General features: G+C 36.8%; 1 protein-coding gene across 14 annotated transcripts in view; it reads right to left on the bottom strand.

Moving 5' to 3' along the window:
* Window positions 1–27692, bottom strand: part of SORCS2 (sortilin related VPS10 domain containing receptor 2) — a 595072-nt gene that overhangs the window by 33100 nt on the left and 534280 nt on the right. For 13 of the 14 annotated variants that reach the window (XM_068679841.1, XM_068679839.1, XM_068679837.1 and 10 more), the window contains exons 14-20: window positions 26845–26952; window positions 13941–14061; window positions 12058–12191; window positions 11332–11460; window positions 9067–9238; window positions 5359–5545; window positions 309–442 (exon numbers count right to left, since the gene is read on the bottom strand). In XM_068679841.1, coding sequence (XP_068535942.1) covers window positions 309–442; window positions 5359–5545; window positions 9067–9238; window positions 11332–11460; window positions 12058–12191; window positions 13941–14061; window positions 26845–26952 — 985 coding nt within the window. Of the gene's footprint in view, window positions 1–308; window positions 443–4190; window positions 4567–5358; window positions 5546–9066; window positions 9239–11331; window positions 11461–12057; window positions 12192–13940; window positions 14062–26844; window positions 26953–27692 lie in introns of those variants that run through there. The other variant, XM_068679842.1, reaches the window with a different exon arrangement.

Genomic DNA, 27692 nt, shown 5'->3' on the forward strand with positions numbered 1-27692 from the left:
CCCCATTAAGTAATTAAACACAATTGTTTTTCCTTCAAAATGAATATGGTTTGGAAATTTAAACAAGTTTTAGAAGAGAAATTTCCATTTCCACATAAATAGGAATAAATGGAAATGAACACCTTAAAAGTATGTGATAAAGCAAGGGATGTTAGATACTCCTTGCACAGGATATAGGTGTCTATTTGGAATGAAAGATGGTCTAAAAGAAGTCATGTAATGTGGTAGTATTTCCATTAAAATAAAGTGTCACTCAATCTTTACTGGAAAGAGATTGAAAATAATCTCAGCCAAAACAATTCATGTACCTGAAGATTGTTTCCTATCCACCAGTAGAAGACTGTCAAATTAGGATTCTTGGGCAATATGATGGCTGTCAGATTCACCTCCTGGTTTCTGCCAATGACTGGAACCACTTCTAAATTTAAAGCCTGCAGTGGAGCTGAACAAAGTTCCCAAAACATCATTGAACCATCATTAAAATACAATTGAATCCATCAATTTATTAATGCCTTTTCTTTTTTTTTTTTTTTTTTTTCCCCAAAGGCTTATTACCTGTACAACACAAGGTCCTGAAATTATTTTTCTCTCTCTCTCCTGCCTGTGTTGAAAGCTATGGGCATAATTGGATGATTTCAACCAAAAATAAAATAATTTAAAAAAAATAAAGAGAGAAAAACAAAATTGTTGAGCAATGTGATGGGTCGTAAAGATGCACCTCTATGTTGTACTTTTTTTGGTGTACTTTTTGTTGTACTTTTTTTGGTGCCCGTTCAATTTTAGAGACCATATGCATACATTCCAGATAAAAAATAAAAAAGGCAATCTCAGCTTTATTTTAAGTAATAAAGGATCAAATGAATAGAAATCTAACAAATCTTTCAAACTGCAAAGTGAAAAGCAGAAAACTGAATAAAAATGTTGCTGAGTATTCATTTGCATTATAAAATATCAGCTGTTAGGCTCACCACACATAAGCTCTCATTAATGCCTGCTTTAAAATAAATGGGGACACCAGGGGAGCATTTATTTGCAAATCAAGACAGATAACCTCTGTGCACTAAGCGTGCTTTTTGAATGTTTGTCCCTTTCAGATTATTTTTTTCTATAAATTCTGTATGAATTATTATTTATATAAAAGGTATATAAAGAGAGATGAAACACCTCTCCTACGAAGAAAGGTTGAGAGATCTGGGGATGTTCAGCCTGAAGGAGAGAATGTTCCAGGGAGACCTTACTGCAGCTTTTCAATACTTAAAGGGGGCTTATAAAAAAGATGGAGAACAACTTTTTGCTCAGGCAGATAATGACAGGACAAGGGGAACCATTTCAAACTAAAAGAGGGGAGGTTTGGTTTACATGTTAGGAGGAAATTCTTCACTCAGAGGGTTGTGAGGCACTGGAACAGGTTGCCCAGAGAAGCTGTGGATGCCCCCATCCCTGGAGGTGTTCAAAGCTGGATGGGGCTTTGGGCAGTCTGGTCTGGTGGAAGGTGTCCCTGCCCATGGCAGTGTGGTTGGAACTGAGTGATCTTTAAGGTCCCTTCCAACCCAAACCATTCTGTGTTTCTATATAAGAAACACATCATTAAGATAAAATCAGATAAATTCATCTTAATAGCATATTTTCCTTTGAAGCACAATTGAAATTTTGAAATTATATCTTTGTCTCTGAGTGTATATTTTTCAGAATATCTGGTGATAATTTCTATATATATATATTATAATGTTACAACTAGATTTTCTTAACTTAAGAAATGCTTGTTGAGGGATTTTTGAAACAGCAAGGAGGCTATGACTTGCTGCAGCTGAGCAAACCAAGCTACCAGGATGACTATGAGAAGTTCCCATGACAGTGTTCCCACATTGCCCAATTGAGGAATTTAGAAAAATATTGTTGCCAGCAGCTGGCTTCAAGAACGGGATCTACGGGACTGCTAATCACAAGGGGGTTGTTTTCTTGCAGGTGGGGTTGTTTTCTTGGAGTTGTTTGTCCGAGTGCTTTTGACCAATAATCTTGTGTGAGACACTATCCGCCCCTGTTAAGTTTGCTATAAAAGTCAGGCTATTCGGGTAATAAAGGAGAGCATGATCTGACCATACTAGTGTCTGTCGTGTTTTCAGCCGCTCTTCCTGCAACAAATGCTTAAGCTACCTTAAGCTGCATGATCTGTTCAGGATACAAAAATGCCGTGTAGTAAAAAATGCATTAATTACCCAGAGTGAATACTAATACATCCATTTTTGTTCTACTTTAAGTATCTTTTCATTCACACAAGGTCTTTCATCTCATCATTTTAAACTTAAAGGTAATTAACATTGGTTTAAGGCCTTTCTCCTACTCTCTTTCATTAACTGAAGTCACTTCCCATTCACTTTCAATCAATTCAGTCAGTGCATTGAATTTCTCTGAGAGAGCAAGTTGTTTAGACTGTGCACATTCTCCTTTTCCACCTCACTTCAACCTGAGTTTGCGCTGCTTCATCCAAATATAAGGCTCTACTTTCATTCTGCATTTTCACTGAGGACTCTTTAACTATCTACATGAATTCAAGTTCAACTCATTCTGGATGTTTAAACAAAAGGTTTCTTCAGTAGCTTCTTTACCAAAGCTGAATTAAGATGCTCATTCTGTTGCTGGTGTCTTGAGGAAAATTCAGAAACTGTAGGAATTCCATTAAATCTTCTCCTCCTAGAAAACAGGTTTTCTTTCTGATGATGCAAAATACATTCTGGAGAGAATCTGCATCACTGTTTGATTTTGCCATATATTTCCGTTCTTACAGAGGAAGCTGATCATTTTGAGATATGGCTTTGGTCCTGAAGAAGATTACTGTTTTTCAAAATTTTGTTTATAGGGGAAGTTGTTTGGCACTTGAATCATGAGTTTGCCATTTCTATACAGGAAAGAGCTAATAATTACTGCAAGTCCTGTTCTTCTCAGTCATATCATGCATTTGAACAAGCTTCATAGCACTTTCTAATGTTCATAATTAGGAATGAAGTTGACTTATATTATTTCTGTTTAACCATTTAACCAAACTATAATTTCAGTGCATTTTTCCAGGCTTTCTGTCATATCATTTCCATATCATTTTCTACCACTACCACTCCCAACCATCCCCTCCCCCGCAAAATATATATATCACCAAGCTTTCATAATCACACACTATAGTGACTGGTTTCATGTCATGAAGAAGAAAATGTATGTCTACTTCTTCCTGAGTTCTTTTTATTCTGCGTTATCTATCGACATGTATAACATCAGACTTGTTCTAATTTATCTTACAATTTATTAACAAGTTGTAGATTTTGTCATCAGGATCAGAAAACACAAATCACAAGCCAAATTTTATATATTTGCCCTATATTATTATGCCCCATGGCATTTCATACCAACAGAACTTCATGGGATTTAAAAATATTTCATTTGCCCCTCATAAAATTTCTCTGTGAATACATCAGACGGAAATAGAGTGAAAGAAGGACTCTGGACATTTCTGCTTTCTTGACATTCCACAACAAAAACTGGCCCTGAGCAGCTGTTATTGTTTCTCTAAAATTTAGAAATATCATATTATTTTTTTCCAACTAGTTTCCTCAAATCTCATAATTTACTTTAAAAAATAAACACTGTAAATCCCATGTGAAGTGTTTACTCAAGCATGCTGGGTAACATGCGTCCATGTATCTTCTGGATCATTTGCAACATCCACAGAGAAGCTCAAGATGAGTTCAGAAATAACCAAGTCTGCTTTTAGTACTCCACTGACTCTGTACTTCAGTACCAAATTCTTCTTAAAGACCCTGCCATTTTATTCTTGAGAAAATACCTCAGGCTACTGCAATTTGTAAAACCACTGCATAAAACACAATTGACATCTTTTATTTTTACTGTTTATCCAGATGTAGGTCAAATCAAAACCACATTTTGAGAAAGCAATTGTTCAGCTTTCCATCAGGGCTTGTTACCATTTGTCATCTTCTGAACAATTAGAAGATATTCTCCAGGGAGAGAAGATGTTACACATAGTTTTTGGTGTTCATTGCTTTTAAAGATCTACCAACTGTGCTTCTAGTTACAGACTTCTGTATTTAATCTACTTCTCAACATGCATAAACTCCTAAAAAATAAAGGTAAAACTAAGAAATTTATCTGAGCTCTCTGGAGTTGTCAAATGTTTAAAAAACAAAACAAAACAAAACAATGAATAAACAGATAATGAAACAGAGATGGAGAATTAGATTTTGACCATTTCCATTTGATCTTAATAGGATATTCGACATTAGCATTAATGGATTGGGCTCCATCTGTTAATCAAAGCACAACTGGAAGTGCTGGACTCAGATTCTGAAGAGCAAAATGCAGATATAGCAGCATCCCACCAGAAAGACTGACATAAAACACAAGGATTTGTGCACAGCCTTGTATATGGTTCCATTGCTTTCTGTTGCTTTGGGATTAGGATGGAAGACACTGTTCCCACCAGTGGAAACAGACACCTGGAGAATACAAATGAATATATCTTTTCCTTTGATGTTACTTGTTTCTGAAGTTTTGACACATCTGAAAACAGACAAAGCAATGGCTTTCTTGAATCTTGAAGTAAGAGGAAAATTCAGTTCCAGTTATGAGTTTTCTTCTTCATTTCAATTATGAGGTGACTGAGGTACATTAAGCCTGTGCTGGTGCATGATACTCCCTGTGCCATGCTAGTCTTTTCTTCTGAATCTATTAAGTGCTTTTTTTTAGATCTTAATTAAGAAGAGAGTGAGACAGATTTAAGTCAAGTAATACTGCCTGCCAATATGAAATTAAATTCAAGTAACACTTTAAAACTTTGTGAAAATTAATGATCTAAAACTAGATTCAAGGACTTTAATAAGCAACCTGACTTTTAGAAATGTTAAGATTTTGATCCTTCCATCAACTTGTACTTTGTTAAAATTGTACAAGAGATCATACTTTTCTCAATATGTCTGTTCACTTGATTCATACAGCACCAAAAATCTCCTAAAAAGACATAGCTTGAAGTGCTAAATTTTAGCTGCTAAGACTGACAATAGGGTCTTGAGTTAGGAAGAGGGTTCAAACCTGAGATTTGAACTGAGGAATGCTTGCTATTTAAAATATTAATACATCATCCTTCTTCTAAATCTAAATAAAACTAACTCTGACCTTGTTATACATTATGTTTACAAGCCTCTACAGTAATAACATACAGCAATGGAAGATTGCATGAGGTTTTTGAAAAATATGTATTTTTTCCTAATTGTGACTAGTAATTCTTAACTACTTCATAGTTGTCACAAGGTTTGTATGCAGAAGAGTAAAAATAAAAATAAAAATGTAACTTACGGTTCACTTGGATGAACACCACAGCCTCATCGTGCCCAGCAACATTTTCAGCCTTCACCAAGACACGATAAATCCCAGGATTCTCGTAGCGGTGACGAATGGGTTCTCCAGTCATTGTAAGGTTCACATATATTGCCTTAAAGCCATCACCAAGATCTACCTGGTACTTGGTATTCAATATGTCACCCTAAAAGGAGAATATATAAAAATATTTAAAATGGTCAGAACCTAAATAGACAAGATGCGTTATTTTAACCATTTCCTGAATCACAGTATTTCTAGCCCCAGCCAGATGTTTTGACTCAATTGCAGCAGCTACAGTAAAACCACTGAACTCATTGCAAATATTTTAGGAGCAATAAATGCTGTATGCTAACTTTCTGCAGTAAGGCACTACCTTAAAACAAAACACTCTAGACCACTCAGCCCAGTTGTATGACACAGAAACCATCAATCCTATCTTAGTGTATCTGGACATTAATTAATATAATGGTGCAAGACAACCCTAAATTCTTGTGTTATGCTCTTCTTGTTTGCAAATTACAGCTTATCCAGTGGCTCATAGTAACTGATTGACCGTGAACTTCTAGCATATGCAGTTATAAAGCAAAATTAAGTGGGCTAGACCATCTTCACAGCACCTTCTAACCATACTCTCCAAGTGTCAACTTTATGGCCTCCAGAAATCAAGCTGATACCTTCTTCAGAGTTGTACTGCATTACACAGAGCTCCCGGCTTGTCTAGAACTAGCATGCTCTACTGAAAAATTAGATGCATGTTTAATGAAGCAGAGCATTGAGCTGAGTTTGGTAAAGACTTTAAAAGACCAGCCAAATACTTCTGTCATGTTAAGCATCTCACATAATTTACAATTCATTGCACTTCCGTTAAGTGCTCCTTTAAATGACACTGTCTTCCAAAACTTAGGCCTAAAATACTGCAATGACTGATACTGTTGTCAAAGGACAAATATATGCCCATCACTCATGTTGTCATGGTGTGGCTGCTCATGAGAGAAGTCAGGCCTGTGCTACGTGGACTGACCATATGGATGGAATCAAAGGAAAATTCATGTTAGCTGTGAGCAGCAACACTGTCTTAATGCTACTGGCAGCAGTGTCTTAATGAGTTGCCTTTTCTCCTCTATCTTCAGCAACATGCTCCTTCCTGCACACAGCACACTGCCATCACAGTCATGCAGTTAAAACAGGTTGTGGGACCAGGCTTCATAGAAAATCCTTCATATTGTAAAAACACAGTGTTGGTTTAAAAATCATCAATGCCTCCAGGAAAGGAATACATACACTAGTAATGTGACCTGAACGGCAATTAGACCAGAGAAGGATCAACATCTTCTGAAGTATTCAAAAAACACTTCACTTCCCCATAAGACATTTTCTGAAATAGTTTTACATCAAAATCTAATACCAAATAGCAACAGTAATGCAAAATCAAAGGAGGCAACAAAGTCTAAAACTTTCAAATGCTTGCATTACAAAGGGAAGGAAATCAGACTATTCTTTCTCCTTTTATTATTTTGCAGTTTGGTTCTTCCATGTTTTGTCAGATGAAAGAGCATTGCTTATCATGTAAAAGAACACTCATAATAAGGAACCTGTAGGGTTATCAAACACCTAACACCATATTTCAACACATACAAAGGACCTTGAAAGCTTCTTCACTGTGAATTATTTTTTTTTCCGAATAGCATCTTTATTTTGACAACAGATGGGTAGAATTTAGCAGAGGAGATGATGTATTATTAAAGTTTAAAGCAAAAAGAGATGTCTTCTTGCCAGCAACGTGCCAGTAAGTGGAATCCATTTAGATGACATTAAGTTGCAAAGAGTTCTTGTTAGCTCTTTCTTATGCTAACAAGTATACATGCATATTTTCTCCAGGTGAAACAGAAACCAATGTTAAAAGCCAGTGGATATAAGTTTTTCTCGATGTGTTATTCTAATATCTTCCCTAGTATAAAGGTGGGAGTGCTGTCTCCAAAATACCAGGGCATTTCTGCTTCCCTGACCAGGAAAGACAGAGCAGTGGACAGGCAAAAAAATATAATCACATAGAGAAAATTCAGCCTAGTTCCCCTAATACCAGAATTAGGAATTTCATTTCCACACAAAATTGATGGGTTTTGATTGATGCATTAATTATTCATACAAATAGCCAACAGAATTTGGAAGAAATAATTGATAATATAAAAATTTTATATATAATATAATATAAAATAAAATGTAATATAAAAGTAAATTATTATTTCTAAGGTCACTTGCAAACTGCCCAAACATACATGTCCTGCTTTCTTTACTCCCTGGTGCCTGGCATTCCCACATCTAGTAGCATGCCTTCACATAAAACAGCAAATTAATGTTGTTCAGCAGGGCGAGAAAGCGGTATGTTTTGGTTTATCTTACTGTAGTTTCTTTTTAAACTCACTAATTGTTAAGAATTCTCATTAGACTTTATTGTACGTATTAAATCCTAAGCAATGCTCAGGACTTTTGAGTATAAATATTGTTAACCATAGGGGGCAGCAAACCGTTACATTTCTTCTAAATCTCCATTCCAGTTCTGTGTACTGAGCAAAGGCTTGAGGAAACACAGCACGGGATTCCCTTCAAGATCTCTTACTTTGGAAGACTTTTGAACAGTTGTGTTAAGTTTTACCTATTGCCAGCAGAGATTCATGACAGCTTCAGAACGTTTCATTAGGGGAAAAAAAAAAAAAAAAAGTGAAATTGTCAATCAAAATCATTAGATTCCAAATTACAACCAAATGCTTTAGTCTTCCAGTAAACACTTCAAAGCAAACTAGAGAAAAGAGAAGGAAGCACAACTTGCCATGCAACTGTTACTGCTCTGCAAGCTTTTGGAACCACAACCTGTGATGGGTTAGGCAGCACTGTATCCTGCACATAACTCTCCTGATTCTCTCAGAGAAAAAAATCCCAAGCGCTTGACTTATATCACAAAGATTTGCCAAAATATGTGAAATTTTCCAAATAGTTGGGGTTAGGCAGGAAATACTCCTGTAACCTGAGCATAACAGTTAGAATCTAATACCAAAACAAAAACAAAAACAAAAACAAAACCCACAAGTATTAAAAAACATACCCAGGGCAAACACCACATCTGAAAGTTACTCCTTGACTTTAGTCAGGGCCTCAGGGCATTTTCTCTTTCAATAAAAAGAAAAAAAAGTGGGGGGGGCGGGGTGGGAGGGAGGGAGGGGTCAACATAACTAATACATAATAAATATATTTATGTTGTGCTATTTGCTGATTTCTGTACAGCTTTGCCTGATTCCTTACTGAAAGGCAGATTCTCAAAAGCACTTAAGCCAAAATATTACAGGTTCTCTGCATTTCTGTTCTTCTCTGATATAGCAGATGAAATTTTCAGTTCAAGAAGATTTTGGTAATTTAGTTCCTTTGATTTTCCAAGAAGCTGATGCCTTTAAGGAATAATGTCTGAACATGCTGCTGAGGAGACAAATCCCCTTCTCTGGGCAAAACTTTGTGGTTCACTGAGTTTACAGGATTGCCTGATTCACTTGGAAACAGAAGTTTCAATATTTAGAAAGTCATTCATCTTTGTCTCAAGCACAAATTAATCTCATTCAGCAGTAAAGCAGGTAGGAGAGAAATAAACCCTAAAAATAGCAAGGAAACTTTCATAAAGCCAATGTTCATTACTACCTGCTCTTGTCTGACAATGAAGGTGATGTCTTCCCCAGGCTTAACAGCCAGGCTTTCTCCTCTGATGCTGATCTGAAGTCCCTTGGGAGCAATCAGTGGACACATATGCTGTGCTAAGTTCTGCTGTAGGTCTATGCCACCTTCACACACATTAGAAACAACTTTCCTGTACCTGCAAAAACAGTAAGCAGCGAGCACAGTGAATTGGAGGTGAGCAGAACACCATCAGAAGCACCAAATGTGGCAGTAGCTAATGAATATTGCTTGGGTTCATAAACAGACAAGATTGCAGATGATAAAAAAACTTGTGATGCAAAAAAAATTCTCAGGGACATGGCTCTACTGAGTGAAAGCTGTTGAAAAAACAGAGTGAAGCATGATCAAGATTTAATTTGTATGCAATGGAAGAGTCTATCCTTTCAGATTTAGAAACATACGTGATCAGCCCTCCAAGATCATAGAATCACAGAATGGCTCAGATTGGAAGGGACCTTAAAGACCATCTAGTTCTAAGTCCCTGCCATGGGCAGGGATGCCACCCACTAGATGAGGTTGCCCAGGGACCCACCCATCCAGCCTGGCCTTGAACACCTCCAGGGATGTGGCATCCACAGCTTCTCTGAAGCAACAGGGCAACCTGTTCCAGTGCCTCACCACCTTCTGAGTGAAGAATTTCCTCCTAATCTATAATCTAAATCTCCCCTCTTTTAGTTTAAAATCTTTCCCCTTTATCCTATCACTATGTATCCATGTAAAAAGTTGTTCTCCATCTCTCCTATAAACCTCCTTTAAATACTAAAAGGGTGCAATGAGGTCTCCCTGAAGCCTTCTTTTCTCCAGGCTGAACATCCCTAGATCTCTCAGCCTTTCTTCATAGGCGAGGCACTTCAGCTCTCTGATCAGCTTCAGGGCCCTTCTCTGGACCTGCTTTAACAGGTCCACACCTTTTCGTGTGCTGGGGGCCCCATATCTGGATGCAGCACTCCAAGTGGGGCCTCACAAGGGCAGAGTAGAAAGGGACAATTCTCTCCCTCGATCTATTGGACATGCCTCTGTTGATTTGCTGTCAACAGAGTATTCTCCTGTCCTCTCTGCCATGCCCCTTCCTAGCTCTCATCAGTCTTCAGTGCTCAAGAGATCTTGGCTCCAGTGTTTTTCTGTTCAAATTTATTGTCAGACTCAGGCCTCTATCCTATCCCATTCTACTTGTGCATTACATGTGGTTGGTTAAAATCCCAAAGATCGGGAAGAAATTAAACCAAGAAACATGTCAAAGTAATTTCTTATCTATGCTTATCTACTCCTCTCAAATCTACGCATTTCTTTGAACACCTGCAGCATTTATTTCACAAAACAATATAAAAGGGTAAAAAGCTAATGCCTTTCAGGAGTTAATAAAGAAAAACTTGGAAGTGTACAGTAAGTATTTACAGATCAGTTTCACTCAGGTACCTTATTTTTTAAACATCCTTTAAAACTGGAGTCAGATTTCACTCTTCTGAATTCAAACTCTGCATATCGCAGCTGTCAGCCACAACCCAAAAGGCATCATTTTCCTCAGTAAGGCAAATATACACAGAGACCATGATTCTATTGCCAGATTTGACATTTCATCATTTGGTTCTCATCTCCACAACCGACAGAGATGATGTTATGATAAGCCAGAATAGATGCCAGCTGCAAGTTATTCTCAGCACAGACGTCAGAATACATTGTAGTGTACATTCTGTGTGATATTGTTTACAGTTACTAAAGCTTTTCTTTGATTCTGAGTGTCCCATATGGTCATGAAAATAATCCGTTCTCTGTAGAGCTCCTTATCCCTATGGACGTGAGAGACAGTGGAAAGTTCTGTGAGATGTTACTTATTCCTTGGAGTAAATTAATTGGATTCAGCCTGAAAATTGGTCTGGGGGCTAAAAGAAAAAGGTTTAAATGGGCATTTGTATCAGAAGTATAGCAATGCTTATTAGCTGTCCCTGCAGTTACTAGGAAAAAAAAAAAGAAAAGGAACAAGAAAGCTCCCCCTCTTCTCAAATTAGTTTTTGAGCTGCTGCGAATGTATAAAGTAACATTTATCTTTCATTAGTCTGTAGGAAGCTTCTGCACAAGCTATAAGTCAGCCAGTGCAGTTTACCACTTGCATTTATTTATTTTATTTTATTTATTTTTTTTCAGTTTGTGCTATTTACTTTTCCATAACACCACTCCTCCACTGTGGAAGCCTGCACTCTTGCAAGCCAGTCAAATACAAAATCAACTTACCCAGTGCTGCTGGTGTATGCCTGCCCCAGCACACAGTCTTCGGGAGGTGCTTCTGGGTTAAACCAAAAGTCAGCAAAACACTTGCTAGACTGTGACTTTAGAGGTGCAGAGCGCTCAAATCCATAATCACTGAAAAACATCAACACCAAACACATTACTATTCCCACTTTATTCACTAATCTAATTTGAGATAGATGAGATTACTTTCACAGCAAGGGAGATTTGTTTAATATTATCTCCTGATAGTTGGACACATAACTTTATGAAGGTAGTTCTGTTTTAATTGTAGTTGTATAACAGGAGTTGTGTACCCATGGGGGCAAAACTGGTTGCAATTACTTTGTCAGTTCTGAAAAATTAACTCTCTTGGTAGCTTAGATTTTTAAAAGGTATTCCTTGCCACGCGGACCAACACATTTCTTCTGTTGTTTGCTTAATTTGCAAGTGGAACAGGTTTGCTTGCCCTACGAATCAATCCAATCGTCATTTTGAAGTCTTGATCAACAGACAGAAACATCAGGATTCATGAGACAAATACTTAAAGCATGGCAACGTTTTTAAACAAAAGCAGATGCAAAAGCACCCTGTTATTCTATGTTTTGCATTGTTTCTTGGTTGTTTTCACACAGCTATGCAGGGGGAGGTGCAAAAGGAGGAAAATAAACCCCTCAAACTCTATGTAACATTTCTCTAGTGGTAAATCTGAAGGTCCACAGGCAGACTCACCATAAGAAATCAGAGCTCGTGCATTCACAGACTTTGGATGTGAGAGCTGACGTGAAACTTCTCCCTTTAATGCACCATGATGAAATTTTCCTCTTCCGAAAGCTCCTCTGCTGACCCATGATGCATCGATCGCCCTGGACATCAAAGCACCAGACTTACTGTACAGAATAACCTACACCATGCAGATGTGATCTTAAGTTGTCATGAGAAAGGCTGGTCTTATTGCCAAGCTGAGGCAGGGGAAGTTTAGGCTGGACATCAGGAAGGGGTTCTTCACAGAGAGAGTGGTTGCACACTGGAACAGGCTCCCCAGGGAAGTGGTCACTGCACCGAGCCTGACTGAATTTAAGAAGAGATTGGACTGTGCACTTAGTCACATGGTCTGAACTTGGGTAGACCTGTGCGGTGTCAAGAGTTGGACTTGATGATCCTTAAGGGTCCCTTCCAACTCAGGATATTCTATGATTCTATGATTCTATGAAGACTGGACACTGGTATCAAGTCATCAATTTCTAGAGCAATCTACAGCAAATTATCTATGAGGAGACTATAAAAATGTGATCAGTGTATTTGGAACTTGAGACTGTAGAATAACAGACTCTAAGAAGTAAAAAACAAAAACAAAACAAACAACAACAAAAAAAAACAACAACAAAATTCAATTCAATTCAATTCAAATGTGTAAGTATACAAAGCTTTCACATCCATTACTGGGACATTACAGGGTTGTAACATACACCATATTTCCGGGCACAAATCCAAAGATATGCATGAAAATTCAAGTGCAGTTTAACCCATGTTTCATGTGTGCATAATCCAGGCACAAGCATATAAAAGTGCATTTAAAAAAATCAGTCTTGATTCAGATGGCTGAAGTTTTATCTAAATGACCATATCTTGTGTAGGCAGTCAACAGGAAGCACCAGGCACATATTCACAGGTAGAATTAAGACCATCTGAATCTAACACTCTACTTGTAATAGGGCAGCTGTAAGTGCTCTATCAGAGTCATTTTAGTAGCTTTTCTTTTCTGAAAGACATTTAAATGTCAATATCCCAAGAAAATGTTATTGTTTAGGCTCAGTCGTGTATTACATCCTTTCAAAATACACAGCATTTTCAAAGTAGAACAATAAAAATATGCATGAGAAACAAGTGAAAGTTGGAGAACTGTACTAACACAAAGCAGTATACAAAAAAGAAACAAGAAAAAAGAAAAAGAAACATGCAGAGAGCAAGAGAACAAATATTTAGGAAGAAACAAACACAATAATTAGAATGAGTAAGAATAAATATAACTAATTCCTATTTAATACAAAACTCCTCACATTAGTCCGTTTAATCAATACATTACATAGAGAATGTAGCTTCCCCAAAATGGAATTGGCCAGAGCACCAGGATAAGCACAAACTTAATGCATTTCTGCAGAAATGGTATTGCCCCAAATAACTGGACTCTATTACAGGATCAGTCTACTGAGATCCTAAATTATGTCTGGAATGGACTTTACATGTGGCAATTTATATATGAATACAGCATGTGGTCAAGAAGTTGGCAGAACATATGACTACATGTTGAAATTGCTTCAATCAATAATACAGATTTTAGTTTATGGTAATGGTTTGTAATCCATTAGGACCACCTATTATTATGGCAGACCACCACATATATTTCCACTTTTCCCAGAATACAGTTCACACAACTAAAGGGAACACAAAATCCTCCCCCTTTTTAAACAATTTTAACATCAACAAAATACCAGCCTAAGGAGATTAAAGCTTGTGAAGTGTCATCCAAATTCTATTAGAAAATATTTTCCTAGCACACAGCCGTACATGAATCTTTCAGATACATAAAAGTTATGGCATTTAACAGTGCATACCTGTAGATTTGTGAGATCCCAGGATTCATAGTCATCATCAGTACACTCCCTGGGGAAGGATGGCCTGAAGTCCACCTTCACAAGTTCCCAATCTGAACGGTAACTAATGTGTCCAAAGACTCTGAACAAAAAGATCAAATGTAAAATCTTGAAGTTAAGAAACACCTTGCATCTGAGGTTCCAGTTTTATCTTTTGCTTTCCATGGTCATGGTTCCCTACTAAAAACTCCCTTATGTTTTTTCTTCTACTTTTACTCATCTTCACATACAATATGTCTAGTTAGAAAATACTAGTCAATTGTACATGGAAGTCTACTAAGAAAAAATATAGCTCCTGGATCAGAGAACTGTCCAGGAGTTTAAATGGAAATACATCACCTTTTCTAATTCGGAACCCAATATTTTTGTCTATTACCTCGTTACATGAAACACCCTCTGATTTTGACCTGGAATTTTGACCTTTCCGATCAGGGATCAGAACTTAGGAATGCTGGATTCAGGTTCCAACTCTGTCACTAATTCCTTATGATGATGGTGCAACTTCTTAACTTTTTATTTCTTTTTAATTTCTACAGATTTCAGATGGCAATATTACTGTGGTTCAAACTCACAGCAGTATCATGAAATTGTATTCCTTTCTAAGGAATAGACTGAATATACACATTGTGCTGGAGAATTCTGACTCTCCTCTTCATTTCAGATAGTCCAATCTCAAACAAAAAACAGTCATAAACTGTAGATTTCTCTTTGAAAAAAAAAAAATGGAAATCTCACAGCTTTAAAAACATGGTTTCACTGCCAAAGCAGCCAACGTTTTCAAAGCCAGAATATTTATTTCCAAAACAAAATGGGCAAGTATGACATTCAGCAACAAATTAGAAAGGATAAAGACTCTATCTGGGCAAAAGTCAAATGTATTTGTGGTTTGTATTAGGCTTACGTGTCTTACTTGCCAAAGAATTTAAGGTTGATTCTGAAGCCAACAATTCCTGTGCAGCTCATACTGCACAGAGTTCATATTCCAAGCTTTAGTAGCATTCTCCAAACTAATTCATTCCTTTTGTTTTGTCCAAGTCCAGACAGAGCAGGAATGGTATAGTTTTGCTAAAAGCATTCTGCTGTTTACACTCATTTCTCTTGTCCTGAATACCAGGTTCAAAGAGGAGCTAGGGTAGAGCAGAAGCGAGGAAATGGTGAATTCTTGGCAACAGAGGCAACATCTTTGCACCTAAGCCTCTTCCATGATAGATGGATGTAGAGGTCTGAAGTCCACCACAGAGGTTGAAAAAAAGTTGCAGAGACTAAAGATGTACAGTGACCTCTTCCATTTTTTTTTTCCTTCCCCCAGTGTCTTTGCTTTTCAGACATAGCACAGAGGTGTAGGTATAATTGATAGATTACTGCCCACACTGCCCATGATTGAACAGTCCACGCTCACAGGAAACTTCACCAACAGAAGTGTGCCTATTTAAACAGAAACATCGGCATTTAGTTCGCATGTTTTGCTCTTTTCATAGTAAGGTTCTGAAATTAAAGGACTTGCATCATCTACTCTCTCTCCTTTTCGCCCTGGGGTTCAGAAGTAGAAACAATACACAAAACCAAAAAAACTGTGGCTCAGTCCACTGACTGTATGTGAATATAGGTGTGTGGTCCCTCTTCTCTCAGCAGGACAACTGTCTTGCATCGAGACCTACAGGTTTGGTTCCTTTTTCTGGTTCAGCTGGATCCTGAGAGCTGCTGTCACCATATGCTCTTATTCACTTGTACTTACATATGCAATAAACTGACTGCTTAGGTGGTCTCATGCTTTTTCCACAATGCCTAGTTCAATATGACTGGCTTTGCTGACAGAAATTAAGTGTCTTTTGCATGCTAAATACCTGTTTCTTTTTCATTTTTTTTTTTTTTTTAATTTCTTTTTCTTTTTCTCCACACAAGGTACTAAAGTAAGGCAGACTTTACCATGTTTTTCTGCAGCTACCTACCTTAGTGAATGCTTCTCCAGGCTCCAAAAACTTTACAAAACAGTTACATTTTTTTTTATTAACTCATTTATCAACAAATACATTGAAGTGCAAGGATCCAATTCCTCTCAAAGCCTCACTCCTGACTTAAGGAAAACATTTTCTACTGAAGAAAATTAAATTTTCTTCATTCATGTTAGCTATCTGAGGTAGATGAGTCAAGGGAGAAGGAAGGAGATGGCTGGTTGAGTTCAAAGCAGAATATAGTCAAAAGTCTCCTGAAAGCATGAAACACAATCTCTGGACAATTAATAAGTATGTTTGAGACCTTACAGTGGATGAGGTTGATTCCAGATGACTATAAAAAGGAGAATATTTCACCTATATATTTAAAACAAAAACACAGATTCCCCCAAACTCCCCTCAATAAACAAAAACAAAACAAAATTGATGTGAAAAAAACTAGAGTCCAGGGAGTTACAGAATTCATTTTGATACCCACAAAGATACCAAACAAATTATTAAGCTATCCACTTATAAGCGCCTTGGAGATAATTAAAATGATAACAGCAACCATGGATTTGTCAAAAACAAATCATGTCAAACTAATGTAATTTCCTTCTTTTACAGGGTAACTGGCTTAGTAGATAAAGGAAAGTAGTAAATGTGGCATATTTTGACCTTTGTTAAAAGAGTTGCACAGTTCTAGGTGACATTGTCTGAAATTAAAAAAAAAACAAAACAAAACAGGAAATATCAGTGCAGTTAAAATCATAATGAAGAATGGGATTGCATATCTAATTAGGAAAAAAAACATTTTCAGAAAGTAGTTATTCAAAGAGGAAGACATTTTGAGACATGTATTACAAAGATATGATAGATCTACATTTAACATTTTCATTAGCACCTTAATGGTCAAAGAACAAACACGCAGAAACTTTTCTGTAGATAACACAAAAATCAGCATGATAAAATATTCCAAAACCAACTGTAAAAAATACTCCTAGAAATAGAGAAATCAAAGATACAAAACTGATATGGAGAATAACTTCCAAAAACAAAGCAAAGACTCTTAAATTATATCAAGAACACAATTTTGCTGCAGAAGAAAAACTAATTCTAGGTTGTATTTAGAACCGGAAAATAGAAGAACTGGAGGTAAATATTTTGATAAACTTGGCACTGATGAAGCCTGTGAAAGAACATGGTGTCTGATTTTGGATGTTATATGCATACTTACACATCAACTAAAAATGGATTTGAAGAAGGGCAAGGATGACTCACAAGCTGCTTAGAAAACATAACCAATAAAGATATATGGAAAGAATTCTTTTTTTACTCTTAAAAAAAAAAAGAAACAACAACAAATCTTCAGATTCTTTCTATAGGTTGAAGAGCTGTCTTCAAAAAAACTTGGAGGAGGGGCATAAAGGAGGAAGGGCACAAAGGAGGAAGAACAAGAATTAATAACTTAAAAGGTACAGCTACAGAATTATTCACAGGCTATTGAGGTTCTATTGTCTCCCATAGAAGTGAGATATTAGTGAAACATGGGCAATAGAGATAGATAACATTTGGAGATACTGCCCAGTCCAACATCTTTTAATTAAAATAATAATAATAATAATTAAAAATCATGGAAATTACTACAGAAATCATGAAAATTCCACAAGAACAATATAGATGCTATGTGCAATCTATATGTCTATACTGTTTCACTAAGCAAATCGTAAGTCTCTCTTCTAAAGACTTTTATGAAAATACAGAAATAACCTTTGTCTTGTAGCTCAGCCTCTTACAGAAAAAAAAACAATTCATTATGTTTCTTCTGATACTATACACCAAAAACCACATTCTGACAGAGACAGTACCTTATTCAATCATTCTCTCAGTGAAGTAAAATTCCTGAGATTCAAGGAATTGTCTCATCATAACCACAAACTCCTTGAAAACTGCATGCATACAGCTTTGAAATTACTGGGACACATTTCCAAAGGAATCCAGCAATTTGCACGCACCCAGCTTTGCAAACTGTTTGAAAACATGGTCTTATGATTATTAATGCTGTTGCTGACATAAAAATTGTTGCCTTATTGAGTGTTTTGCAGACATGTCACAAGCGCCCACTCAAATGTATTACCAAATATCACTAGGATTTATTTATTTATTTAGTTATTAAAAAAGTGTCTTTCCAAAGTAAAAAAATGGGAGGGGGGAGGGAGGGAGCATTTTTAAAGTAGGATGCAATGGATTGGAGAAAAATGTAAGTGATATATAACAGCATATAACAACAATAAAGTGATACATAACAGCAACCATAATCTAATGGCTCAGGTGTAAAACATATATGTCCAATAAAATCATATGAATGGAAAAAAATCATACAGTGCAGCAAGGGTAACCAATGATTAAAAGACAAATATCAAGAATATAATAATTCATAAGCTACTAAAACATTCTTCTTGAATAATTATATTTCATTAGAAAGTCATCAAATCAATTCTGCTTAAACTATGAAAGATGATGCTGTGATACATAATTTTTGAAAGAAATTTCAATTACCTTAGAAATTCATTTCCTTTTATTTGCAAGGATTTGGGATCCGTAATTTTAACTTCAGTATTTCAGTTACCATAACAACTTTTTACATTTGTTCCTGGTTCATTTATGAGCACATCATTTTTAAATTTGATTGCATCATTTGATAGCTAAGACAGTTTAATGCAGTTTTTAAGCTAACTCATTTAAACTATTTGCTGGAGGATTGCTTTTTCTTTCCTTCCCTCCCCCCCCCCTTTTTTTTTTTTTGCTGTTCTTGATAAAGCTCATAATCAGGGAGATCTAATTTAATAGAAATTATATGCAATGATAATCTCTTCCAGTAAATTTGTATTTCTATTCAATAGAAAAGGGCATCTATTCAATTGATGTTCTTAGTTTACATGAGCAGTAATAGCTGCACTGCCCGCTGTCTGTCATTAGAAAATCACCTGACTGAAGCTGTGATGGTGCTGGTGCTGAAGTCTCCCAAAAATTCAGCTTTCATGGAGAAATGAACAAGATTTTCACACCACGCTGTTTATCTCAAATGTCACAGTAGCTCTTTATATTCACCATCCTTGTCTTCCTCTTTTACTTTTCTCCTGTGTTCTTCAAGATTTTGTTCATAGGTTTTCACAGCATCAAAACACATTCTTTGCCAGAGCAGATGGATTTTGTCTATCATGTCCCATACCATGGATCAAATGCCATATAAATTAATATATGCCTTAAGCAACTTTTTTTCACATTACATTGGTTTATCTTTGAGCTGTTAGCCCTGTTCTATTAGTTTGGACAAAGGAAATGGCTCTGAGCAGCCTGATGTCAGATAGACACACCAAATACTTGGAGCAGCGTACCTTAACCTGCAACACTTTTGCTTTACTGCTGAATATCTGAGAACAATCAAAGAGGAGGCTGAGGGGAGACCTCATCACAGTCTACAACTTCCTCGTAAGGGGGTGTCGAGAGGCAGGAGACCTTTTCTCCATTAACACCAGTGACAGGACCCGCGGGAACGGGGTTAAGCTGAGGCAGGGGAAATTTAGGCTTGACATCAGGAGGGGGTTCTTCACAGAGAGGGTGGTTGCACACTGGAACAGGCTCCCCAGGGAAGTGGTCACTGCACCGAGCCTGTCTGAATTTAAGAAGAGATTGGACTGTGCACTTAGTCACATGGTCTGAACTGTTGGGTAGACCTGTGCGGTGTCAAGAGTTGGACTTGATGATCCTTAAGGGTCCCTTCCAACTCAGGATATTCTATGATTCTATGACCTCTGAGTGGAGGAAGTAATCCTGCTGTACTACAGCACCAAAGTCGTGAGGACAGCACATGTGGAATTTATTCAGATGTTTAACATGGCAACTTAAATTGTCCAAGTTTTCCACTTGTATTGAAGACTAGTGATGACAACTATGTGATGTATAACTACTTTTGTTTGAAATCAGATGCCTCTTTCATTCTAGACATGCTGCTTTAATCTCCCAAGTGCTGCATTAGCTTTTGCATTCCTCTGTATGTCTTTGTCATCAGCTGTGATGTTTGAAATAGCATGCTGCCAGGTAACAAAATTTGTCTGCACAGTCCCTGCTGATACGCACTGCTAGCTTCACATGCCAGCTGGGAGTGGAAGAAGACCTCTTGTTTTCTGGGAGATCCTTCAAATGTATAAAACTATCAACAGAATAAAATCTAGGATTTGAATCAGGAGTGCCCATATCACCTATACAGAATGTCATGTCAATGGCTCTAACTTGGATAATGCATTTTAAACCATTCTTCCAGGCAGCACCAAAGCAAAGATGTCAAAGCATTTGACGTGTAGGCAGGTACCAGAAATTATTTTTGGATCTTAACCTCAAAATTGAACAGTGAGCGTGTGACCAAGCCAAGAAAGGAAATGGGACTTTCAGAGGTGCTAGCTACCTATTTTAATAACTCCCAGTCTATCTCTTGGAAAGTATTTAAATGGAACTAGTCACAGAGCCATGCTAAAAAAGTGGTATTTAGATTTTGTTCCTGATGCTAAGGCTTCCTTTCCAGTAGCAAATCATATTAGTAGGAACAACAGTTGTCAGAGAATTTACTGTACCATTACAGTATTTTTTCTAATTGTCACATCTCCTTGATTATTTTTATAACACAATTGAAATTGCAGATTGAATGCTTAATCCACTTTATGGTTCAGTAGATATCAGAGGCCATTTACATTACCACAGCAACAACTTTCTCAGCTGTACCTTACACAAAAGCAATACTTTGGTAGAAGTTTCTTGTCAGCTTATGATGAGCTCAAAGAGCTGAGACTCCTTAGCTTCATTTAGATCTTTACAATAGATTGTGACAACATAACTGAAACAACAAATGTTGTAAAATAAAGGTCACAATAATTTTGTTGTTTTGCCTGTTGTAGTTCGTATTACTATAGTGCCTTTGAATATAAAGCAAGACACATGGCCACCCCATGCCAGAATCTCTAAAGAAATGATCAAGTTGAGGGAGTAAAGTAAGGTTCTGGCACTGGGAGGATGCACTTTATCTAGTTTAACCACTGCCAACGTGTAGTGTTCTTAACTCACAGAAGTGGTGACATTGTTAATGAAAGATTTTCACAGGGATATGGGCTAGAAGAATATGTTAGCCATGACTGTGTATACAGTGTTGTTTTTGAAAAGTGACAAATGAATTTGTATAGAAATGCTTTCCTTCTAACAGTTGTCTTCACTTCCTTTACACCATTGTAAAATCAACAAAAAATGTAGAGTGGGATCATAGTAGTAAAATGGATGAAAGTAATGTCACATTCAAACTGCAGTCTGTTATGCATCAAGATCATAATTCAGCATATTTTTCTAATTCCCAAAAAAAACATAACAGAGGTCACATTATCAATGGCCTTCCTAAATTGCAACTACAAAAGTGATGAATGCTTCCATGTGCAAACGTAGACACCTGCCTACATAAAACAACTGCATATAAACAGTGCTTGTGTATGCAACATAGCATGTGCAAATATGCTTAGACACTTATGACTTAAGTGCTTTTAACTACAAACACGTGCATATACTTAATGCACTAAAAAGAAGAGCTTTTCTTTTCTTCTTCCCCTCCCCTTCCCCCGGTTTAGCTGCCAAAGTGAAAAATGAGGGGAGGAAACAATTTCAGTTGAAATTGAACCAAAATATGTTTTTTCACGTTCCCTGCCCCCCAGAAATAATAATTGCCAATCATTCTTTTATGCCAGAACATCTTGGTTTCAGCTCTTTTGGGGAAAAGGAACGGAAATGAATGCGTAGGTTCTGAGAAGTGCTGGGGAGGAGCAGGATGAGCGCCTTTCCATTTTATCCAAAGGTTCAGTGGCTTCATGATGTTTGTGAATTACCTCCAACATTTTTTTCCATCTATTCAGTAAAATCCTGTCCAAGAACAATCTTTTAGCTTGTAACCCGTTTGGAAAAAAATGTAGATTTAATGCCTAGCCTGATGCCTTATGCAGAAGTAAATACAGGGTGGACTATGAAGAAAATAGACTAATTTAAGGAGAAACATATGGCATTATAAAGCATAGCTTTGCATCAATCAAATCTCTGGTGTCATCTTAGATAAAGATCAAATCAATCTGTGTAATTTACTATATTTTATAATTAATTCTCTAGTTAATATATTTTTTTCTACTCACATATTTAAAAGCAGAGCTCTTTTATTTATTACAGATAGGAAATTCTTCATTCAGACTTCACCTGGCTGAGCCAGAGTAAATAGTGTATGGTCACCTAAATAGGAGGAGGTAATGCCTTCATTTTAAAAGCAAAACATAGCAAAATTAAGTTCAAGGCCCCACCTAAATTTAAGTAAAATGTTTGAATAATTTTATTGTTGGCCAAAGTTTCTACTGTCTACCTCATTATCACCACTTTTAAGAACGAGAAACAACTGTCTCCCTGGAAGCAGTTAGAGCACCGTAGATACAGTTACTCATTTAATGATAGCTTCCCAAAATCACACAAAGACTCTACCTGAATATAAGAGTCCCATGTCACCCTTTTTATCTCCTCCTGTCCTTTTAAAAAAAAAAAAAGACAAGGTAAAAAAAAATTCTTTCAGGACACAGATTCCTAATCTTTCAGTTCTCCTTTAAACATATTTCCAGGTCTGCCCTCAAAGTGCACTAAATATGGACTGTAGTGATCCCACCAAAAGCATCATGTTCCATTGCTTCTGAATATTATATGACAACTTTGTGGAAAGGGGAAAACAAACAAACAAACAAAAAACAACAAACAATAACCTTTACACTCTGGATTTTGAGCAAATAGAGACGGGGCAGTCCCATGGTCTTGGCTGCAAGACCACAGGTTGGCATTACAACACACTGACTTGCTCTGCTAACACCTGCACCCACAGAGATAACAGAATTAGCTGAGACTTGCCACTAAACCATCATCCATAAGTCTGAGTTAGCTAACTTCTAGGTTATATTGAAGTCAAAGGCACCATTGTCTTGCTGGCTTTCTCTGTTTCCGCCTTCTATTGACACTGAGGCACATACATTGTGCAGAGAGCAGAACAATCATTTCATATCTGAGCAATACTTATTCAAATTGCACTCAGACAAGAAATCAGATGGCTGCAAATAAAATCTAGAACTCACCTTGGGAAATCAGCTACTTTCTTACATATTGAGGTTTTATCTACTATTTAGCCACCCTTTTTAAGGGTTACAGTAAAACGTTATTCTACACAAGATCTTAGGAAAAAATACCTCAAAAAAAAAAAAAAAAAAAAAAAAGACAATTGTCCATAAGGAAGATTTTGATTCTACCTGACACAAAGAAAAGAAGGCCTTTTATGTAACCTCCTACTAAAACTGAAGTACCATGGTTATTGTGCTGACTGGATTTACATTGTAATCTCAATAACTTGGTTTGGGTAATGCTTCCAGAAGCTGAATTGTGCTTAAGAAATAATTTTAACAGATTTGAAACTTTTATTATATGAACTACATCCTTTGAAGAGGAACAACAATGTTTCAGGAACATACAATTCTTCCTTTTTCCACTAAGTTGGGCCATCACTCAATCCAGTGTTATTATGTTGCTTTTTTTTTTCCACAAAAATATGCTGTAAAATGTAAGATTGAGTTTCAGTAAATTTCACTCTTAAAGAATTCAGAGCAAAGTAAAGCCTACTAGAATGTGTACTATTTTGATGAATTTAACATATATCAAATAGTTGAGACAATACCTGAGCATACCTTACTTATTTGTTTAGCAGTAAATGGTGGATTTGAGCTCTTCATTTAGAAAATGATTTTACACAGAATGATTTTCCTAAACTGTATGAATACTTTACTGCTTAAAACTCCTAAAACTCTTCACTAGGTCCATTGCAGAGCACAATGGAATAAAATGTATTTTCCTTGGCATTTGACGGTACATATTTTGAATACTGCAGGGGATGTGGGTGAATGATTTTGATTAATGTCGACTGGCAGATGACAATTCAGTTTTCTGAAAACTTTTGACAAGTCAACAATATTTGCTTTTCTCTGTTTTGGAGAAAACACAAAACTTTCTGAAATGAAGACTTGAGGCAACCATGTTCATATTCCCCTGTTGCTTCAGTAAGCTTTCCAGACCACATCATTTTGGATAAGTTAGGACAGAAGAGAATTCTAATAACCTGTCTTGCAGGGGACTTTCAGTGTCCCAGTCACCATGATGGAGAACAGGAAATATCTTAGACACAGTGTTACTGGGTCCCTTTACGCCTTTCCCAGATAATGTTGTTGTTGTTTTTTAATACAAATTAGAAATGTAGAAGGAAATCCCTAACCTAATTTCAGTGGAACCAGAATTTGACCCTACAGTAACAGTTGCTTTCCATATAAATAATATATTCTTTAACCCTTTTGTGAGATTATTCTAGAGGTTTTAAATGCAAAAATCTCTGTTCCACAATATTTCTGCATACTCTTCCAGTTTTTGTTACCTTCCCATTTCAGAATTTTGTTCACTCTGCTAATTTATGCATATTTTGACATTGGACTCTTTATTCAAAGCCCTTATTCAAACAAATTCCCCACCAAAGGGAGAAAAGGGTGGTAAGGCACTGGAACAGGTTGCCCAGAGAAGTTGTGGATGTCCCACCCCTGGTGGTGTTCAAGACCAGCTTGGATGGGGCTTTGGGCAACCTGGTCCAGTGTCCCTGCCCATGGCAGGGGGGCTGGAGTTAGATGATCTTTAAGATCCCTTCTGGTCCAAACCATTCCGTAGTTCTATGACAAACTGAAAATCCAATACGAGTAAAAACTGTCAGACTAGGTCCTTAATAATGGATTTCAGGATTGTTCAGGGTGAAAGGCGTTGTATGAATTTATTTCCATTACCACACATAAGTTCATCTTGCCATGCTCTCTCCAGAAGTAAAAACACTTATCTAATACAATGGAAAAAATGGAAGAGTTTATTTTTCCCCCCTTCAGGCAGTATGTATCAGAGGATGACACTTCTGAAGAGCAGCAAATTACTGTAGATGAAGTCAAGCCCAGCAACTCAGACCAAGCATGAAGTTTTAGGAGGAAATGACCTAAGCCAGAAAGAACACTGAAAGGTCCTGATATAAAGTCAGGCAGAACACCATCAGGCAGACAATTTCACCCTGAAGGTAAAATCCTACCAAAAGTGGCAAGACAAGGAAGCTGATATAACAGCAAAAGGGAAACACATACTGCAGCTTTGTTCTTCACAGTATCTTTGGAATCAGGTAGGAAGATTGCAAGTGTTTTCACTTCCCACCTATGAGAGTGAGTGCCTGACATCCTCCATGTTCAGTACAACCAGTTGCAAAGTAAGATCCTGCAAGACTGACATTGAGATGATGGAGTCAGACTCTTGTTCAACCCTTAGAAACATACAAACCGTATGATGCTTATTTGTCAATCTGTTCTTGTATCAAATCTAGCTGCAGTTTGTTATATTTCAGATGGATGATTTCAAAAAAGGTGTTGTGTTTTTTTAACATGAGGTCTTTGGCTATTCATCCAGATATTTAAATATATTTTCACAAAATCACTGTTTTTAACAAAAAAAACAAAACAAACAAACAAACATACTACAACCACAACCAACACCACCAACAAAAAATATCAAATAGCATATAGTCATCACATTCTTTTCTATCTGCCAGTAAGTACAGTTTAGTATAAGCTTTTGATCCCTGAACTTCCAATGAAGGCAGTAGAAATCCTTCATTCAGGGTCGTAAGTATCTCTGTGTGGAATATATTATACCATAAAAAGCTGTGCTTGAGAGAAGAGTAAGATGCTAGAATAATGCTGTTCTTCTCAGATCATACAAGTTAAAATGGAAGAGAAATGAATGGGATAGTGGAGAAAGAAAGAATGGACTACCAGTATGCCAAGGTCACCCCTGTGCACTATAACATTGTGAACATGGCACAACACTTTTAAGTACATTGGGAAGTACATTAAGTACTTTTTTTTTTCCTCCCTTGGGGAAAAATGCTACTGGTGCACATTAAAGGCAGTTCTGTTTCTAATTCATAGGAGAAAAAAGTGTGTCATGAGAACACTGAGTTCCAATATAAAGTGTTGCACGAGCTGTTCTAACTGATAGGAGCAGGCATATCATCCTGCACATCTCTGAGTGCAAGAATATTTTTTTTCTTGAATTCCCCTTTACTACTGCAGTCAGCCTGTCCCTTTCTCTAATTGGCAGGTGTTTTTTTACTCTCATACACTTGTAACAATTAGCATTTATTCTGAGACAGAGCAAAACCTGCAGCTCAGATCCAGCTGTCCTGAGCTCTTTGGAAAAAAAGACAGAAAAATGTGGGCTTGAATTGCAGAATCTGGTTGTTTTAAACTCTATTTGCAGCATATGCCTCAGCCACTGCACAGAATTAAAGCATGTATTTGTTAGCATAGTGTTTGGTTGCATACAGTAATGCAGTTACTAAGACAACAATATAGTTGTTTACGCTGTGAAGACAATTTTCACAAGAAAGAATTGATATTTAACGCTTTTAAAGTCTGCCTAAGAATCTGTAGAAAACAGAAAAATGCAAGTTATAGTTGTTTTTACCTATATTTCTCAGATTTAGATCTGTAATCCTACTATTCCACACCTTCTGGTTGCAACTATGTGAAATCTCACACAAACAGAACTCTTCATCTTTACAATCTGAAATATTGCACTCAGGTAACTTCAAAGACAAGCTACGTAGTAGGACTATTTGGATACGATCAGGCCTGTGTGACTGCAGGAAGCAAAAGCAGTTACTCAAGGACTATTTCAAACATCCACAATTTAAAAACTGCTTAAGTGCATATTGAAAGAGAGCCCTGAAAAAACAGGTGAAAACCAAAACCTACGTCATGACCAGTGTTTCATCTCCAGGTTCACTTAGTAATCCATCTACGAAGACGGAAGTGCTGGTAAAATTATGTGTACTCCAAGTCTGGCCTTCATCTATGCTGAACCTGTTAAAAAGCAGAAACGGTTCTCATTTACAAGTATTATATAAATCAGAATTCATACACACAAAAAAAGAAAAATCTCATAAACCCTAAAGCCATGGATTTACAATCACCAGAAGACAGTTTGCATGGGTAGTATATCTCATTAATGTTCTAGTGGCTTACATTATTAGGAGGTGTATAATAAATTTGTAACAACAGTGGAAATTCTAAGGCAAATAAAAAACAAATTCTGCCAAACAAACAATTTTGCTTACAAAGTGTAGGTTTAAGAGTCAGTAATTTACACTCCATTCTTTCTAGTAATCCCCAGGCTGGAGACCTGTTAAGCAGAGGTCATTGAAACATGAGTAGGGAAAACAGCTCAATTGCTAAAACACATGGGATGTTCAATAACTCCAGGCACCATGACGATGGCCCCTCACAGATATAACTATCCTTTAAAATTTTTTTCAAAGGTGCTGAATAATCACCTTATAATCACCTTATAATAATACACAAAATGTATTTCAAATAGTCTCTGCACCCAGAGCTTATGACTCCAATTCTCTTGTCTTGTGTACTTTTCCTCCTTTTTTTGTACTTGGTTAATGATGGCTTTTACTCCAGCAAACTAAGTGTACAGCCATGATCATATTAGTGTAGGGATTATTACTGAAAAATGAGCTTTATTACAGTATGAAAGTAATATTCTGACTGGATACCTAAGCCACATATGCACAACAGGCAGAACATCAGTGCCA

Source organism: Anas acuta, chromosome 4, assembly GCF_963932015.1.
Source record: "Anas acuta chromosome 4, bAnaAcu1.1, whole genome shotgun sequence".
NCBI classification, from domain to species: domain Eukaryota; kingdom Metazoa; phylum Chordata; class Aves; order Anseriformes; family Anatidae; genus Anas; species Anas acuta.